At 49.6% G+C, this 13,597-nt stretch overlaps 1 protein-coding gene across 1 annotated transcript in view; it reads right to left on the reverse strand.

Moving 5' to 3' along the window:
- Positions 1-738, reverse strand: part of mb (myoglobin) — a 21,816-nt gene extending 21,078 nt beyond the window's left edge. The window contains exon 1 of the mRNA XM_070861568.1: positions 587-738. Coding sequence (XP_070717669.1) covers positions 587-669 — 83 coding nt within the window. The 5' untranslated portion in view covers positions 670-738. The remainder of the gene's footprint in view (positions 1-586) is intronic.
- Positions 739-13,597: the final 12,859 nt, after the last annotated feature.

Here is a 13,597-nt window from a genome sequence, read left to right on the forward strand (position 1 = left end):
ACAGTGCAGCACTGCACTGCAAGTGTCAGAAACATAGAAACATAGAAAATAGATGCAGGAGTAGGCCATTCGGCCCTTCGAGCCTGCACCGCCATTCAATATGATCATGGCTGATCATGTAACTTCAGTACCCCATTCCTGCTTTCTCTCCATACCCCTTGATCCCTTTAGCCATAAGGGCCACATCTAACTCCCTTTTAAATATATCTAACAAACTGGCCTCAACAACTTCCTTGTGGTAGAGAATTCCACAACTCTCTGAGTGAAGAAGTTTCTCCTCATCTCGGTCCTAAATGGCTTACCCCCTATCCTGTGACCCCTGGTTCTGGACTTCTCCAACATCGGGAACATTCTTCCTGCATCGAACCTGTCCAGTCCCGTCAGAAATTTATATGTTTCTATGAGATCCCCTCTCATTCTTCTAAATTCCAGCCTGGATCAATGTGCTCAAGTCCCTGAACCTACAACCTTCTGGCTCATAGGTGAGAGACTGACCCACTGAGCCACAGCTGACATTTAGGAAAAGGAATGAAAAATCATTTTTACAGGACACACAGATCTAAAAGGTTGCAGAAAAGTGATTTACCGCAGTAGAATAGCCTGCCCGAGTGCAGGTAGGTTCTTCTCAGCCACTGGCCATACACTGTTGACTTTCTCCCAGTCAGTCATTCTCCAACCCTAGCAAAAAGGATTCTGTGCTTCAAAGTAAGGTTCGGCGCGAGTGCAGAGATCCTGGCTGCCGTTACAGCCAGGGCCTTTTATACCTTCCTGCAACTCTGTTTCCTCCCCCCTCCAATCAGTCGATCCGACCCTGCCCACTTTCGATTGTCTATTTCCAGCTGCATTTCTGAACAGGTATAAGGGACTTTGGCAAAACCTTATCAATGGATAACTTTGTTGCACGACCGGCCAGCCTGTGTGCTGGCTGCCAAGTCTTCATTCCTCAGCCACTCGGGCAGAATCTTTCAATCTGCAGAAGCACAGCTTTATCCTCCGAAGTGCCGGTATTTGTGACAGGGTGCTCGCTTTCGCCGGGGTCTCCGGCTATCATTCTGCAAAGGTTGAAGCAGGATATCGGGGCCCAGAGTGGAATAGGCAGCCGCGCTGGGGCCGCTCTCCATAACCGTAGTCTGATGAAGATTTGCTTGCACGGTTTTTAGAATTTGCCGCACTTTCTTGCTGTTGACATTGTCACTGAGCAAGTACTGGAGAGGTTGACCTTCGATGGAAGGGTGATTGTTCCCGGGATGCTGCCTGTCACTCAAACATAACGCTCACCGTGAGGTGACAATGTGTGAGGAAGTTTCAAGGGCAGTTTGAAGTAGCAAGGCGACAAGAGCTGTGTCTGATCACAGCCAGACATCTTGCTCTTTGGGAAAGGCAGGAGAGATTAGAGAGAGAAATGCTCCAATGGTCGCTGGTAATTATCCCGCCATTCACACCCTAGTAAACGAATCTTTTTCTAACTCCGGCCATTACCATCTCAAGTCGGCCCATCATCCCTTTTATCTCTAATCTCTCCTGCCTTCCACCCTATCACCGACCTTCTCTTTCCTCCCCTCTCCCTTTCAGTGCTCCTTCAGAATCTGTTCATTTTGAACTTTTGCCAGTTCTGATGAAGGGTCATCGACCCGAAACGTTAACTCTGTTTTTTTCTCCACAGATGCTGCCTGACCCGCTGAGATTTCCAGCATTTTCTGTTTTTATTTCCAATTCCAGCATCTGCAGTGTTTTGCTTTTGTATTGGTGTTTTTAGTGATGTTGGATGAGGGATAGATATTCTCCCCAGGACACCAGGAAGAATTCCCCTGCTCTTCTTCGATTCGTGCCGTGGGATCTTTTCCTTTTCATCTGGAAAGACGACACCTCCGACAGTGCAGCGCTCCCTCAGTACTGCCCCTCCGACAGTGCAGCGCTCCCTCAGTACTGCCCCTCCGACAGTGCAGCGCTCCCTCAGTACTGCCCCTCCGACAGTGCAGCGCTCCCTCAGTACTGCCCCTCCGACAGCGCAGCGCTCCCTCAGTACTGCCCCTCCAACAGTGCAGCGCTCCCTCAGTACTGCCCCTCCGACAGTGCAGCGCTCCCTCAGTACTGCCCCTCCGACAGTGCAGCGCTCCCTCAGTACTGCCCCACCGACAGTGCAGCGCTCCCTCAGTACTGCCCCTCCGACAGTGCAGCGCTCCCTCAGTACTGCCCCTCCGACAGTGCAGCGCTCCCTCAGTACTGCCCCTCCAACAGTGCAGCGCTCCCTCAGTACTGCCCATCCGACAGTGCAGCCCTCCCTCAGTACTGCCCCACCGACAGTGCAGCGCTCCCTCAGTACTGCCCATCCGACAGTGCAGCGCTCCCTCAGTACTGCCCCTCCGACAGTGCAGCGATCCCTCAGTACTGCCCCTCCGACAGTGCAGCGCTCCCTCAGTACTGCCCCTCCGACAGTGCAGCGCTCCCTCAGTACTGCCCATCCGACAGTGCAGCGCTCCCTCAGTACTGCCCCACCGACAGTGCAGCGCTCCCTCAGTACTGCCCCATCGACAGTGCAGCACTCTCTCAGTACTGCCCCTCCGACAGTGCAGCCCTCCCTCAGTACTGCCCCTCCGACAGTGCAGCGCTCCCTCAGTACTGCACTGGAGGGTCAGCCTGGATTGTGGGCTCAATGGGTGGGGATAGAAACCCACGGCTATTCGGCCAGACACGAGCTCTACAAACCAACACTCTGAAGAGGTTCGTGGGATTGTCAGCACTGCAACCCCCCCCTCCCAGCTCCCAGTCTCCTGCAGCCAAAAGCTGTAACGACCAGTTGGTAAAGGTTATGTCATGTCAGCGCAGTCTGATGCGAACCTATGGATAGACGTCTGATGGACTTTATGTGCCGAGGCAGATAGGGTCAGCACCAGAGGATGAGTCTTACAAAAGCAAAATACTGCAGATACCGGAAGTCTGAAATAGAAGTAGAAAATGCTGTGCATGCTCAGCAGGTCAGGCAGGAGGTTGCTGGCAATGTTCCCACGAAGGTGCGCGTGCACGGGGCCGCGGGGTAATCGGAAGGGTCCCGCGCAGGGTGCTCACCAGCGTTTACGTTTGAAAACACGGCGCGCGCGGAAATGTAAAGGTGCCACACGTTAACGGAAACAGGCCGCGGGGAACAAAGAGCCGCTCACGGGGACCATTGGTCGCCTGACCTTTCGTCAGAACTGGAAAAGGTCAGCCAGCGATCGGACAGCTGTTAAGCAGCAGGCTGTCGAGCGGGGCTCAACATCGAGTTCAACAATTTCAGACCCTGACCTCTGCCCCCATGTTTTCCAGGTGGCAGCTGTTGCAAATGCTTCCCACAGCAGGAATAAACGGGTCATTTTCCAGTTGGCCGGCTGTAACGAGTGGGGTGCCGCAAGGATCAGTGCCGGGGCCTCAGCTATTTACAATCTATACTAATGACGTACACGAGGGGACCGAGTGCAATGGATCCAGGTTTGCTGACGATACAAAGCTAGGTGGGAAAGTAAGCTGTGAGGAGTCATTTAATCTCTCCTGCCTTCCACCCTATCACCGACCTTCCCTTTTGATCTTCCTCCCCTCCCCACTTTCCCTGCCCCTGTACCTGCTTGAAAGCTGTTAGAACGCACACTCTTTCCAGTCCTGATGTGAGGTCATCGACCTGAAACGGTAAATCTGTTGCTCACAGCACGCGTCTTTCTGTTGGAGTTGCTCTGCTTGCAGAAAAATACATCCTGCATTGTTATAGCGCCTTTCAAACCCCAAGGCGCTTTACAGCCAATGAAGTACTCCTTGGAGTGCAGTCACTTTGTAATGTGGGAAACGCAGCAGTCAGATTGCGCACAGCAAGCTCCCACAAACAGCAATGAGATAAATGAACAATTTTTATTTGTTTTTTAGTTATGTTGATCGAGGGATAAATATTGGCCAGGACCTCGGGGATAACTCCCTGCTCTTCTTCAAAATAGTGCCACGGGATCTTTTAAATCCAGCTCGATTTAACATCTCATCGAAAAGACAGCACCTCTGACAGTACAGCCCTCCCTCAGTACTGCACTGGAGTGTCAATCTGGATTGTGGACTCAAGCCATGTAAGTGTTTGAACTCTCCCCGATGTCAGTGTGTGGACATAAGAACATAAGAATTAGCAGCAGGAGTAGGCTATTCGGCCCCTCGAGCCTGCACCAGCATTCAATGAGATCATGGCTGATCTTCGACCTCAACTCCACTTTCCTACATGTTCCCATATCCCTTGATTCCCTTCAATAAACCGATCTCTGTCTTGAATATACTCAAAGACTGAGCCTCCACAGCCCTCTGGGGTAGAGAATTCCAGAGATTCACCACCCTCTGAGGTTTCTCCTCATCTCAGTCCTAATTGGCCAACCCCTTATTCTGAGACTGTGACCCCTGGTTCTAGACTCCCCAGCCAGAGGAAACATCCTCCCTGCATCTACCCTGTCAAGCCCTGTAAGAATGTTGTATGTTTCAATGAAATCACCTCTCATTCTTCTAAACCATAGAGAATATAGGCCCAGTCTACTCAATCTCCCCTCATAGAACAATCCCAGGAATCAGTCTGGGGAACCTTCGTTGCACTCCCTTAATGGCAAGTATATCCTTCCTTGGGTAAGGAGACCAGAACTGTGCACAGTACTCCAGGTGTGGTCTCACCAGGGCCCGATATAATTGCAGTAAGACCTCTTTACTTATACTCAAATTCTCTTGTAATAAATTTTATTTCCTAATTGTTTGCTGTACCGGCAGGTTAACTTTCAGTGATTGGTGTACAAGGACACCCCTCTGAACACCAATATTTCCCAATCTCTCGCCATTTAAAAAATACTCTGCTTTTCTATTTTTCCTACCAAAGTGGATAACTTCACATTTCTCCTCATTATATTCCATTTGCCATGTTCTTGCCCATTCACTTAGCCTGTTTATATCTCCTTGAAGCCTCTTTGCATCCTCCTCACAACTTACATTCCCACCTAGCTTTGTATCATCAGCAAACTTGGATATATTACATTTGGTCCCCTCATCCAAACCATTGATATAGATTGTGAATATCTGGGGCCCAAGCACTGATCCTTGCGGTACCTCACTAGTTACAGCCTGCCAACCTGAAAATGACCCGTTTATTCCTACTCTCTGTTTTCTGTCCGTTAACTAATCCTCAATCCATGCTCGTATATTATCTCCAATCCCATGAGCCCTAATTTGTTAAATAACCTCTTGTGTGGCATCTTATCGAATGCCTTCTGAAAATCCAAATATACCACATCCACTGGTTCCCCCCTTATCTATTCTGCTAGTTACAACCTCAAAAAACTCCAGCAGTTTTGTCAAACACGATTTCCCTTTCATAAATCCATGTTGACTCTGCCCAATCCTATTACTATTTTCTAAGTGCCCTGTTAATAATAGATTCCAGCATTTTCCCTATGACTGATGTCAGGCTAACTGGTCTGTAGTTCCCCGTGTTCTCGGTCCCTCCTTTCTTAAATAGCAGGGTTACATTTGCTACTTCCAATCTGCGGAAACCATTCCAGAATCTGTGGAATTTTGGAAGATGACAACCAATGCATCCACTATCTCAGAAGCAACGTCTTTCAAGACACTAGGATGTAGGCCATCAGGTCCAGAGGAATTATGGCTTTCAGTCCCATTAAATTCTCCAGTACTATGTTTTTACTAATACTAATTTCTTTATGTTCCTCATTCTCTCTAGACCCTTGGTTCTCCACTATTTTTGGGAGGTTTTTCGTGTCTTCCGTGAAGACAGACAAAAAGTATTTGTGTAATTGCTCTGCCATTTCTTTATTCCCCATTATAATTTCTCCTGCCTCAGCCTGTAAGAGACCCACATTTACTTTTGCTAATCTTTTTGTTTAGAGTAGAGGTTATTTGATCCAATATGGACTATTGCTGCTGTGTCTGTCTGCTTGGACAATGCTGTGTAAAAGTCCTGCTGGGAGTGGTCTGACTGAAGCCCACAATTTGTCACAATTAAAATCTATAAACTGAAAATGTATTAAACAAAATCTTACAGCTGCAAGCACTTGATGTCCTATTGTCTCATTTTTGTTAACCTTTTGTGTCAATTGTTCTTCACTATAAATTCCTGTGTGCAGGTTTAGAATGGGATCTTCCTGTGTAAAGTGGTCACGCTGTAATTACACCCTCCTGCCAGTGGTAGCACTGTAGCACCATCGTTTTGCCCCTCTTGCCTCCTCAGCCTGCACTATGCCCCAACCAACTCCACTTCTCAAATTGTAAGTTTAGCCGTTTAACTATGAGGATTAATATCAAATTTAAGTATTGCATAAAGATAAAGACTCAATTGTATGACTTCAAAATGGTATCCCTCCATGCTCTCACCCCTCCCTAGTTCTGTAACCTCCTCCGGCCCTATTCATTCCTGGGATGTGGGCTTCGCTGGCAAGGCCAGCATTTATTGCCCATCCCTAATTGCCCCTGAGAAGGTGGTGGTGAGCCGCCTTCTTGAACCTCTGCAGTCCATGTGGTGAAGGTGCTCCCACAGTGTGACCTGGAGGGGAACTTGGAGGTGATGGTGTTCCCATGCGCCTGCTGCCCTTGTCCTTCTAGAGGGTAGAGGTCGCGGGTTTGGGAGGTGCTACCGAAGAAGCCTTGGCGAGTTGCTGCAGTGCATCTTGTAGATGGTGCACACTGCAGCCAGGGGGCGCCGGTGGTGGAGAGAGTGAATGTTGAAGGTGGTGGATGGGGTGCCAATCAAGCGGGCTGCTTTGTCCTGGATGGTGTCGAGCTTCTTGAGTTTTGTTGGAGCTGCATTCAGCCAGGGAAGTGAAGAGTATTCCAGCACACTCCTGACTTGTGTCTTGTAGATGGTGGAAAGGCTTTGGGGAGTCAGGAGGCGAGACACTTGCCACAGAATACCCAGCCTCTGACCTGCTCTTGTTGCCACAGTATTTATGTGGCTGGTCCAGTTAAGTTTCTGGTCAATGGTGCCGTTGAATATCAAGGACAGGTGGTTAGACTCTTCCACTTCTGACCCTATGATGGATAGAAGGTCATTGATGAAGCAGCTGAAGGTTGGGCCTGGGACACTGCCCTGAGGAACTCCTGCAGTGATGTCCTGGGGTTGAGATGATTGACCTCCGACCACCACAATCATCTTCCTTTGTGCTGGGTATGACTCCAGCCAGTGGAGAGTTTTCCCCCTGATTCCCATTGACTTCAGTTTTACTCAGGCTCCTTGGTGCCACACTCGGTCAAATGCTGCCTTGATGTCGAGGGCAGTCACTCTCACCTCACCTCTGGAATTCAGCTCTTTTTGTCCATGTTTGGACCAAGGCTGTAATGAGGTCTGGAGCCGACTGGTCCTGGCAGAACCAAAACTGAGCTTCGGTGAGCAGGTTATTGGTGAGTAAGTGCCACTTGATAGCATTGTCGACGACACCTTCCATCACTTTGCTGATGAGATCTCTGTGCTCCTCCAATTCTGGCCTCTTGTGTATCCCTGATTTCCTTTGCTCCACCATTGGTGGCCTGGGCTCCAAGCTCCCAGAGTCACAGTGCGGATTCCGTCCACTACAGGGTACAATGGATGTGCTCTTTACGGCGCGACAATTGCAAGGGAAATGCAGGGAACAGCACCAACCCTTGTACATGGCCTTCTTTGGCCTCAGAAAGGCCTTTAACACTGTTAACCTCGAGGGACTATGGAGCGTCCTCCTCCGTTTCGGCTGCCCCCAAAAGTTTGTCACCATCCTCCGCCTGCTCCACGATGACATGCAGGCCGTGATCCTGACCAACGGATCCACCACAGACCCAATCCACCAGTTCATCCACAAGGCTCACAACCGCATACCTCATTGTGGAAGACCTAGACACAACTGACTGGGGTTTTATTGAGTCTTGTGAACATCACGTAAGAACATAAGAAATAGGAGCAGGAGTCGGCCATTTAGCCCCTCGAGCCTGCTCCACCATTCAATAAGATCTTGGCTGATCCGATCTTGACCTCAACTCCACTTCCTTGCCCTTTCACGTGACTGGCTAAGCCACTCACAAAACCTGTGAGCTTTTCGTGCCTCTCCCCAGCGGCAGGGCAGTGTGATAGGGAAGGTAGCCAGCCTCCTCCCACCCTCTGCAACCTGTGCCTAGTAACCAGTCCAGCAATTGTCTGGCCTTTTCCGAAGGGAGAGCCTGGGCCATCATTGGGGCTCCATTACAGTGAGAGGGGGAGCTCAGTGTGGCAGGACTGAACCGCTCAGCTTCATGGAATCATAGAAATTTACACGGAAGGAGGCCATTCGGCCCATCGTGTCCGCGCTGGCCGACCAAGAGCTACCCAGCATAATCCCACTTTCCAGCTCTTGGTGTAGCTCTGTAGGTTATGGCACTTCAAGTGCACATCCAAGTACTTTTTAAATGTGGTGAGGGTTTCTGCCTCTACCATCCTTTCATAGAAACATAGAAAATAGGTGCAGGATTGGCCATTTGGCCCTTCGAGCCTGCACCGCCATTCAATATGATCATGGCTGATCATGCAACCTCAGTACCCCACTCCCGCCTTCTCTCCACACCCCCTGATCCCCTTAGCCGTAAGGGCCACATCTAACTCGCTCTTGAATATATCCAGCAAACTGGACTCAGGCAGTGAGTTCCAGACCCCCACCACCCTCTGGGTGAAGAAACTTCCCCTCATATCTCCTCTAAAACGCCCCCAAATTACCTTAAATCTATGCCCCCTGGTTGTTGACCCCTCTGCCAAGGGAAATGGTACACCACATAGAATTATAGAGATGCATCACAGGAGGGGCCCATCAGCCCTTCGTGCCTGTGCCTGCGCTTTTTAAAGAGCGACCTAATTAGTCCCTCTCCCCCTGCCCTTTCCCCGTAGCCCTACAAATTGTTTCTATTCAAGTATGTATCCAATTCCCTCTTTGAGAGTTACGAGATCATAACTCGCTGTGTAAAGAAATCTCCTTATAAGAACATAAGAATTAGGAGCAGGAGCAGGTCCTCTGGCCCCTCGAGCCTGCTCCGCTGTTCAATAAGATCATGGCTGAACTTCGACCTCAACTCCACTTTCCCGCTCGATCTCCATATCCAAGACCCCAAAAACCTATCGATCTCAGCCTTGAATATATTCAGAGACCGAGCATCCACAGCCCTCTGGGGCAGAGAATTCCAAAGATTCACAGCCCTCTGAGTCAAGAAATTCCTCCTCATCGCTGTCTTAAATGGCCGACCCCTTATCCCCTTATCATTTCACCTCTGTGTCAGCTGTGGCTCAGTGGGCAGCACACTGGCCTCCGAGTCAGAAGGTTGTGGGTTCAAAGTCTCACTTCATGGGACTTGAGCACCAAGATCTAGACTGACATTGGCAGTGCAGTGCTGAGGGAGTGCCGCACTATCAGGCACGCCAATTTTCAGATGAAATGTTAAACTGAGGTGCAATTTCTCAGGTGGGTGTAAACAAAATCCACGGCACTACTTTGAAGAAGAGCAGGGGAGTTATCCCCGGTGTCCTGGCCAATATCAATCAACATTACTAAAACAGGTTATCACATTGCTGTTTGTGGGAGCTCGCTGTGCGCAAATTGTCTGCCGTGTGTCCTACTTTACAACAATGACTATACTTTAAAAAGTATTCCAATGGCTGTAAATCGCTTTGGGATGTCGTGAAGGGTTCTATATAAATGCAAGCTCTATTTCTCTGGCTATTTTACCAATTACCGTAAGTCTGTGCACAGCCGTTGTCTCTTCACATCCCAGAATTCTTTCGTCCCAGTTGGCGTGGAGACGGCAGCTACTGTTAAAATACCATTCAGGGCGAGAGGGGACTTCAGAGGTTAATCTAAAAAAAGCATTTAACATTTCACGACTCCTGATGTGATGAAAGAGTGAGCGAGGATTGTACGATGTTTACCAGAGGAATGTGTATCTGAGGAATGCAATGACCTGACGACCTTGGGACGTGCCGCTCAACCAGTGCTGGAAAAACGACTGAATTAATTCCAGCCTGTAGGAAACGCAGTACTCTGTCATCTTCCCCATTCGGTGTACCACACCCTCCCACATCTGTCCCAGGGAGTACCCCTGGGGCTCTGTGTCACTACCTCTACAGATTGGCCAAGTGCAGACTGAGTATACAGTCAGTGACCTTGCCACGTCACAGTATCAAACACAGACCCAGGCTTCCAAAGCCCTGTTTCATGAGTGCTTTTATTTTCAATTTATAGAGAACTCAGAATTAGACTTGGGCAACTCCTGCACTTTCTCTGGAGTCAGCTGACCAGGCCAACATCCCCAGCATCAAAGCACTGACCACACTTGATCAGCTCCGCTGGGCGGACCACATAGTCCGCATGCCAGGCACGAGACTCCCAAAGCAAGCGTTCTACTTGGAACTCCTTCACCGCAAACGAGCCCCAGGTGGGCAGAGGGAACGTGACAAGGACACCCTCAAAGCCTCCCTGATAAAGTGCAACATCCCCACCGACACCTGGGAGTCCCTGGCCAAAGACCAGTCCGCCCTAAGTGGAGGAAGTGCATCTGGGAGGGCGCTGAGCACCTCGAGTCTCATCGCCGAGAGCATGCAGAAATCAAGCGCAGGCAGCGGAAGGAGCGTGCGGCAAACCTGTCCCACCCTCCCCTTCCCTCAATAACTGTCCCATCTGTGACAGGAACTGTAATTCCCGTATTGAACTGTTCAGTCACTTTTCGAGTGGGAGCAAGTCTTCCTCGATTCCGAGGGACTGCCTCAGATGATGATGAGTGGGTACCAGGTTTCGGGCTCAAGCCCCACTCCAGAGACTTGAGCACAACAATCTAGCCTCTGAGTCCCAGTGTAGTGTTGAGGGAGAGCTTTTAAAAAAAATTAATTCACGGGATGTGGGTGTCACTGGCAAAGCTGCCATTTTTTGCCCATCCCTAACTGCCCTTGAGAAAGTGGTGGTGATCCGACAGTGACTGGCTTGCTACGCCATTTCAGAGGGTAGTCTGGCATCACACGTCGGCCAGACCGGGTAAGGACGGCAGATTTCCTTCTCTAGAGGACATGAGTGAACCACATAGGTTTTTTCAACAATCTGGTAGCTTCATGGTCGCCGGGACTGATATTCCAGATTTTTTGAATTGGTTGAATTTAAATTCCCCAGTTGCCGTGGTGATATTTGAACTCATGTCTCTAGAACGTTAGTCCAAACCTCTATTACTAGTCCTGTAACATAACCACAATACCACTGTACCCTTGCACTGTCGGAGGGGCCGTCTTTCGGATGAGACGTTAAACCGAGGCCCCGCCTGCTCTCTCAGGTGGATGTAAAAGATCCCACGGCACTATTTTGAAGAAGAGCAGGGGAGTTATCCCCGGTCCTGGTGTCTTGGCCTGCTGTAGGAAAAGTGGCAGCCAATTTGCGCACAGCAAGCTCCCACACACAGCGATGTGATAATAACCAGATAATCTGTTTTAGTGATGTTGATTGAGGGATAAATATTGGCCAGGACACCAGGGAGAACTCCCATGCTCTTCTTCAAAATAGTGCCATGGGACCTTTTACATCCACCTGAGTGAACAGGTATCAGCTTAACGTCTCATCTGAAAGGCAGCACCTCCAACAGTGTAGCACTCCCACAGCACTGCACTGGGAGCATCAGCCTAGATTTTTGTGCTCAAATCTCTGGCATGGGATATAAACCCACAACCTTCTCACAATAGGGAGGAGTGTGCTGCCCACTGAGCCACAGCAGCAGGAATGAAGCTCCCTACTTATAACCGGTTACTTTCTGAGCCAGAGAGGTTGACTGACAGTCATTTACAATTATCCCATCATTAAAAGGACACTTACGCTGATAGTTACTAGACTTAATGATCTGTGGCGAGTTTAATGGACAATTAATTAATGTGCAAATGCAGCAACTTCATAAAAATCACGGGGAGATGCAGTTTACGTGAGGCAAGTGGCCAGCCACCTTGTGGCAATCACAGGGTATAGAAGGGTGCTCCGTTCCCCAAACTCCGGGCCGGATTTTTACAGCCGCCGTCCTGACTGCAATTGTGAGGCAACGGCGCCACCTGGTGGGCACACCCTGGTCCCTGCAGCTCGTCCATCAAACTTCATCGAAAATCACACAGCTCTCGTCTGTACATCGCACTGCAGACCTAGCTTGTTTACCCGGCTCAGAAAAATATCTTTCTTTAGTCGGAGTATGAGGAGAGCCACGTACAAATATATTTAGAAACAGGAGCAAGAATCAGAGGAACAGAAAGATAGAGAGAGAGTGACAGAGAGAGAGAGAGAAAGAGAGAGAGAGAGTGACAGAGACAGAGAGAGAGAGGGGCAGGGAAAGAGAGATAGAGAGAGAGACAGAGATAGAGAGAGGGACAGGGAAAGAGAGAGAGAGACAGGGATAGAGAAAGGCAGAGAGAAAGAGAGGCAGAAACAGAAATAGAGACAGAGAAAGAGAGAGAGTGACAGAGACAGATTGAGACAGAGAGAGAAAGTGACAGAAACAGAGATAGAGACAGTGCGAGAGAGAGAGAGATAGTGACAGAGATAGAGAGAGGGAGAGAGGCAGAGAGAGGGACAGAGAGACAGAGAAAGAGAGAGGGACAGAGACAAAGATAAAGAGAGACGGGGAAGGAGAGACAGAGAGAGACGGAGACAGAGAGACACACAATTCAGTTGTCTGGGCCCTAAGCTCTGGAACTCCCTCCCTAAACCTCTCCGCCTCTCTACCTCTCTATCCTCCTTCAAGACGCTCCTTAAAACCTATCTCTTTGACCAAGCCCTGGCCTAAAAAGTCCTTACGTGTCTCGGTGGCAAATTTTGTTTGATAACACTCCTGTGAAGTGCCTTGGGATATTTTACTATATTAAAGACACTATATAAATACATCATCATCATCACAGGCAGTCCCTCAAAATTGAGGAAGATTCGCTTCCACTCTAAAAGTGAGTCCTTAGGTGGCTGAACAGTCCAATACGAGAACCACAGTCTCTGTCACAGGTGGGACAGATAGTCGTTGAGGGAAGGGGAGGGTGGGACAGGTTTGCCGCATACTCCTTCCGCTGCCTGCGCTTGATTTCTGCAATCTCTCGGCGACGAGACTCGAGATGCTCAGCGCCCTCCCGGATGCTCTTCCTCCACTTAGGGCGGTCTTTGGCCAGGGACTCCCAGGTGTCAGTGGGGATGTTACATTTTATCAGGGAGGCTTTGAGGGTGTCCCTGTAACGTTTCCTCTGCCCACCTTTGGCTCGTTTGCTGTGGACGAGTTCTGAGTAGAACGCTTGCTTTGGGAGTCTCGTGTCTGGCATGCGGACAATGTGGCCCTGCCCAGCGGAGCTGATCAAGTGTGGTCAGTGCTTCAATACTGGGGATGTTGGCCTGATCGAGAACACTGATGTTGGTGCGTCTGTCCTCCCAGGGGATTTGCAGGATCTTGCGGAGACATCGTTGGTGATATTTCTCCAACGATTTGAAGTGTCTACTGTACATGGTCCATGTCTCTGAGCCATACAGGAGGGCGGTAATGTATTACTACAGCCATGTGGATCACGAGCTTGGTGCCAGATTTGAGGTCCTGGTCTTCAAATACTCTCTTCCTCAGGCGA

The sequence above is a fragment of the Pristiophorus japonicus genome, chromosome 19 (genome assembly GCF_044704955.1).
Source record: "Pristiophorus japonicus isolate sPriJap1 chromosome 19, sPriJap1.hap1, whole genome shotgun sequence".
Taxonomy (NCBI): domain Eukaryota; kingdom Metazoa; phylum Chordata; class Chondrichthyes; family Pristiophoridae; genus Pristiophorus; species Pristiophorus japonicus.